This window comes from Amblyomma americanum, chromosome 4 (assembly GCF_052857255.1).
Source record: "Amblyomma americanum isolate KBUSLIRL-KWMA chromosome 4, ASM5285725v1, whole genome shotgun sequence".
Lineage (NCBI taxonomy): Eukaryota > Metazoa > Arthropoda > Arachnida > Ixodida > Ixodidae > Amblyomma > Amblyomma americanum.
The window spans coordinates 34,437,775-34,443,774 of NC_135500.1; the positions used below are offsets into that span (position 1 = coordinate 34,437,775).

The window sequence follows — 6,000 nt, forward strand, 5'->3', positions numbered from 1 at the left end:
GGGGGGAGTATACAGATGCGGGAGACGCCGTCAATAGTCAGTCAGCTGCCTTGGGCTAGCAATAGCCGTCCAGACCCGTCTCCTCCAGGAAGGCGAGAAGAGACCGGAACGCCTTGGAAGCGTTGGGGCCGGTGGGGAAGAGGAGGGCACTGGCCGAGTTTGATGGAAGGCTCAGGTCCCTGTAGCAGGCAGCCAGCTTTGCCTGGTGGGTGGCCAAGGCAGGGCAATCGAGTAGGAGGTGGTCGATGGTCTCCGAATGGCCACAGCGGGAGCAGTCCGCCGTGAGGGCCAAACCCTTGCGGTGGAGCCTAGCCCCGGTCCAGGAGCATCCGATGCGGAGCCGGAGCAGGAGGGACCTCTGACGTCTTGTGATCCCCTTGTCTGGCAGGCGTTGTGGGGGTTTCCCTTGGGCAACCCTGGGGTCGGGGTGCTCCATTAGGAGCTGCCGCTCCGCGATGCCTCTGGCCACATCCAGGGGCACCACAGCAGTAGAGCAGGGGGTACGGTGTCCATGCGCAGCCTTGGCCAGGGCATCTGCCTCCTCATTCCCTGGGACTCCAACGTGGCTGGGGATCCAGGCCAGGGAGATAGAGCAGCCATGGGAACAGATTCTGTCCAGTCGGGCTGCCAGCTTGCGCACGATGGGCAGCCGGCTCCGTGGCTCTTGCAGAAGCTGAAGGGCCACCCTGGAGTCGCTCAGAATGGCCACAGTCTGCAGCGCGGGGTGGGACTCCAGGATGTCGGCAGCCAGGTGGAGGGCCGCCAGCTCTGCTGTGGTCGAGCTGGCCACGAACGGAAGCCTGGCCTGCCGGCTTTCTCCCAACGAAGGAGCGGTGCAAGCAGCTGCGGCAGACGGGCAAGCACCCATGAGGACCGACCCGTCCGTGTAGAGCTGTGTGCAGCCGGCCAGGTCCTCCTCCAGGGTCGCTGCTGCTTCCTGCCGGAGGCCAACTGCAGGGGTGAGGCGCTTCGGCCTGGTGCCCCGTGGTGGCATGAGCACCCGGAACTGATGGCCCAGGTCCGGTCGTGGAGGGGAAGGAAGGTGCTCCGGCTGCCCACCCACCAGCTGTTCGAACTCCTGGGCAACCTTCCCCATTCGAGAATGAGGGTGGCCGAGGAGGCGCTCCAGGAGGGGACGCCCGTCCGGGGCGAGGTGGAGACGCTCAGCATGGCGGAGCGCAGTCCGCTGGGCCTGCAGCATCATGGGCCACACGCCAGCCTCTGCAAGTGTGGCCGAGATATGGGAGCCACGGGGAAGTCCCAGACAGAGACGGACTGCAGCCCTCTGAGATCGCTCGATGGCCAGCTGCTGTTGTATGGTCATCTGGACCAGAGGGAGGGCGTACAGGAACTGGGCCCCTGCCATGGCCTGGAAGAACCGGAGCCCCATTTGTGGGGTGATACCGTTTCCCCCAGCCAGGAGACTCCGGATGGCGCCACGGACCCTGGTTGCCTGTCGGCAGAATGCCTTGACGGCTGGGCGCCAGGTGAGGTGGCGGTCGATCAGGAGGCCCAGGTAGCGGCAGGAATGCCGCCATGGGAGCTCCCGTCCTGCGACGCTGAGGTAGGTCTTCCCTGGGCGTGCTCCTGGCCGGATGTTGAGCAGCATGGCCTCAGACTTGGTGGGGGAGAGCTGCAGACCAACCCGTTCCAGGTAGGAGCCGACCCTGGTGATGGCCCGCTGTACGTTCTTGATGACCTGAACCCTCTGGCGCCGTGGTCCGCGACACCATAGGGCAATGTCGTCCGCGTAGATAGCAATGCGGACGGGTAGTTTCAGGCCATCTGGGAGGCAGGTGGGCAGCTGGGCCATCACCAAGTTGAACAGCATGGGGCTCAGCACGCTGCCCTGGGGAACCCCTCTGGTGAGGGCCTGGGGAGTGCTGGTAGCGCCTCCAGCTCGAACACAGCTTGTGCGGTCCCGAAGGAAGCCCTGGATGTAGCCACGAAGGTTGCCGGTGACGCCAAGGCAGTCCACGGCCTCGAGGATCGCCTCATGGCTGGAGGCGCTGGAGGCGCTAAAGCCCCTTGAAATTATCAAGGGGCTTTAGGAGGCGCTGCCGTCGCGTCCCATTTGTTGGGGAAGTGGCATACATTGCGAGGAGGAGGAGGTGGGATTTTTCGCTCAAGGGGAGGAGGAGGGATGGCTCGCTCACGGGGAGGAGGAGGTATTTTTCGCTCACAGCCGACGCCGAAGACACCGGCTTTTCTGCGACACAAGCTCCTGAACGCTGTCGCGTCAAAAAATTCATGCTAATTTAAATCGCCCCGTGCTTATGTGCGCAGCCAAATTAAAAAGTGCGATCTTTTCTTTGAATGCTAGCTTTTCACATGTTTCTCGAGGGTTTTACGCGAGCATTCAAGGCAATAATGCGCCAAGTGCACGACCGAAAGGTGACAGCGCGAGACACGCGACAAGCAACGCGAGGAAAGTCTCGGCGCTCGCTGATAGCTGAAGTTTTCATTTGCGGAGGGTTGAGGCATTTGGGAACAGTTGGGGATAAGAGTTAAAGCAGAATACCTAAATAATCTGCGATTCGCTGATGACATTGCCTTGCTGAGTCACTCAGGGGATGAACGGCAAATCATCACCATGCTCAACGCCATCAACGCCATCTTCATCATGCTCCAAAACATGTCAAGTTATTAGCTTACAAATCATTCGTCAGGTCCAAACGAATTTGCATCGCCCATTTGGAATCCTCATCAAGCTTACCTTATCAATGCCCTCGAATCTGGTCAAAAACGCGCTGCTCGCTTCATTCATTCATCGTACTCTTATGACATCAGCGTTTCCTCCTTAAAAACAGCATCCGGATTATCACCCTTATCGCTCCGCCGTCGCATTGCCAGCCTGTCTTTATTTCACAAATTCTTCCACAGCCGTATGCACATCGCACCTTATTTTCTTCCCCCAGCACGCATATCTTATCGCACCAGCCACCACCTACAAGTTGCCCGTCCACGCTCACGCACCGTCACTTTTTCTAATTCCTTCTTTCCTCGTGCAGCCGCAGACTGGAACGGCCTTCCAAACAACGTTGCCATCATCACTTGCCCAAGTCTTTTCGCTGAAAATGTAAAAACTTTCCTGTTATTGTGAATCTGTGCTTTTAATTGTTGCCACCCCTTATGTAGCACCCCTCTTTTGGGGCCTTTAAGGTAATAAAATGAAATGATGAATGAGTTAGACAGACAGAGCAGTACAGTTGGTCTAAAAATTAATATGCAGAAAACCAAATTAATATTCAACAGTCTAGCTAGGGAACAGCAGTTCACAAGTGGCAGCGAGGTACTGGAAGTGCATGGTAAAGAAATACGTTTACTTAGGGCAGGTAGTGACAGCTGATCCGGAGTATGAGAGGGAAATAACTAGAAGGATAAGAATGGGGTGGAGCGCATATGGCAGGCTCTGTCAGATCATGAATAGCAGGTTACCAATATCCCTCAAGAGAAAAGTGTACAACAGCTGCATCTTACCGGTACTCACCTACTGGGCAGAAACGTGAGGGCTATTGAAAAGGGTTCAGCTTAAGTTAAGGACAACACAGCGAGCAATGGAACGAAGAATGGTAGGTGTAACGTTAAGAGACCGGAAGCGGGCAGAGTGGGCGGAGGAACAAATGCGGTTTAAGGACCAGCGGTTATATTGCCTTCGCATGTCGTGCCCTGCCCAAGCCCCTTTCTTTCTCTTGATTTCGACTAGGATGTCATTAAGGACCAGCGGTTATATTGCCTTCGCATTACATGCGCATTGCAAGCCTTCTTTTGGAATCCACTCCGCTACCCTTAAGGGTAGCGGAGTGGGACATGCGCATGTCCAATCTGTATATCGGCAGGCCAATCTGTATATCGCACGCCAGACGAAGTAGTAGGTGCGTACCACTTGACGAATACATACGTTGGAATGTGGTCACTCCCATGTGTTTCCACGTCACTGCACCAGTTTACGTAAGACTGGAGACTCTCTGAAACAAACGCCAGATCCAAGCAGCTCCTCTTAGAATCCACTCCGCTACTTTTAAAGACCAGCGGTTATATTGCCTTCGCATTACATGCGCATTGCAAGCCTTCTCTTGGAATCCACTCCGCTACCCTTGGAATCCACTCCGCTACCCTTAAGGGTAGCGGAGTGGATTCCAAGAGAAGGCTTGCAATGCGCATGTAATGCGAAGGCAATATAACCGCTGGTCCTTAAGGGTAGCGGAGGGGATTCCTTGGAATCCACTCCGCTACCCTTAAGGGTAGCGGAGTGGATTCCAAGAGAAGGCTTGCAATGCGCATGTAATGCGAAGGCAATATAACCGCTGGTCCTTAAGGGTAGCGGAGGGGATTCCAAGAGAAGGCTTGCAATGTGCATGTAATGCGAAGGCAATATAACCGCTGGTCCTTAAAAGTAGCGGAGTGGATTCTAAGAGGAGCTGCTTGGATCTGGCGTTTGTTTCAGCAAGTCTCCAGTCTTACGTCAGCTGGTGCAGTGACGTGGAAACACATGAGAGTGACCACATTCCAACGTATGTATTCGTCAAGTGGTACGCACCTACTACTTCGTCTGGCGTGCGATATACAGATTGGCCTGCCTTTAGGACGTCCGTGGAGACTTCCTGTGCGGACCTCACAACACCGTCCAAAATAGAAGGCCTTGATTACGTCCTCTCGGTGAGACCACGCGGTATATATGTGCGCCTACGCCAGGATCTACTATTGACGTGGAATTCGAAAGACGACGCGCAGCCCGTCGGCGCGCCGAAAGGAAATTCAGAAGAACTAAATCCACCTATGATCTCGCCCTTTGTCGCCGAGCTCAAGGGCAAATAAAGCGTCACCTCGCGAGATTAGGGAGACAACGTTGGAGGCAATTCTGTTCATCGCTGGACCCTCGCAAACCGCTGTCGCGTATTTGGTATGTATCCAGGAGCTTGCGTTCACCCCCACAAGAAAGGTATCCTTTCCGTGCCATGTCCATTTTCCAACGCCGTAGTAATGTAGAGGTAGCAGGAGAATTCTGCAAAATGGTTGTGGGCACAACTCCAGTAGCATCAAACAGTTCGGAGGCTTTTGTGCTGCCTTCACCAGACGACCACTACGACATGCTATTCACGGTGCCTGAACTAAAAGCCGCTCTTTCCTCGTGTAGGCGTGCATCTACACCTTGTCCTGACAGGATTTCGTACGCGTCTCTCTCTCACCTTGGCATGGAAGGCCGGACTGCGCTGCTCAGTTACTACAATGATACATGGGCTTCCGGAATCGTTCCAGAACGTTGGAAGATCAGCCGCCTGGTTACTCTTTTGAAGCCTGGAAAGCCTCCTTATGAGATTACCTCATGCCGGCCAGTTGCACTAGTAAGCTGCGTCGGTAAGGTCATGGAGCGAATGGTGCTGGCGCGGTTCGAATGGTCTTTAGAGCAGAATGCTCTCTATCCGGACATGATTACCGGGCTTCGGCGGGGACGATCTTCGACTGACAGAGTAATCGACCTCATATCGACAGTGGGACATGAAAAACGTAGTCGCTGACTCGTCTCTGCTGTCTTCTTGGACATCAAAGGGGCCTACGATAATGTACTTCATGACGCCATCCTTGATGCCCTTGACGACATAGGCGTTGGCGGCCGGATGTACTCGTGTACTCGCGGTCCGTTTACATGTCTACGCCTGATGTAGAGACTACCCGTCATCAGGTTTGCCGTGGAGTTCCTCAGGGAGGAGTTCTAAGCCCAACCCTATTTAACGTGGTATTGATTGGACTGGTGAGTGAACTTCCCACTCACATTCACATCAGTGCCTATGCTGATGATATCTGCATCTTGGCTTCGGGTTCGACACGTCCGCAAATGTGCGCGAGATTACAACGTGCCGTGTCATCTACTTTAAGGTACTTACGACGTCAGGGTTTGCACTTAGCAGCTGAAAAATGTGCTGTGGTCGCATTCACGCGCAAGTCTGTCTGCCGCTACCCGGTAACACTTCAAGGGGTTGCAATACCATATGTCTCCCA

At 54.9% G+C, this 6,000-nt stretch overlaps 1 protein-coding gene across 1 annotated transcript; it reads right to left on the reverse strand.

Moving 5' to 3' along the window:
- Window positions 1–55: 55 nt before the first annotated feature.
- Window positions 56–5,328, reverse strand: LOC144129453 (uncharacterized). Its single transcript, XM_077663635.1, has 3 exons — window positions 5,324–5,328; window positions 416–2,018; window positions 56–112 (listed from the first exon to the last, which is right to left on the reverse strand). Exons 1-3 carry the CDS (start codon window positions 5,326–5,328, stop codon window positions 56–58), a joined length of 1,665 nt encoding a protein of 554 aa, XP_077519761.1.
- Window positions 5,329–6,000: the final 672 nt, after the last annotated feature.

Coding starts and splice junctions, on each gene's coding strand:
- LOC144129453 (XM_077663635.1), bottom strand. Junction 113..415: donor TGGAGCACCCCGACCCCAGG/GTTGCCCAAGGG, acceptor AACGCTTCCAAG/GCGTTCCGGTCTCTTCTCGC.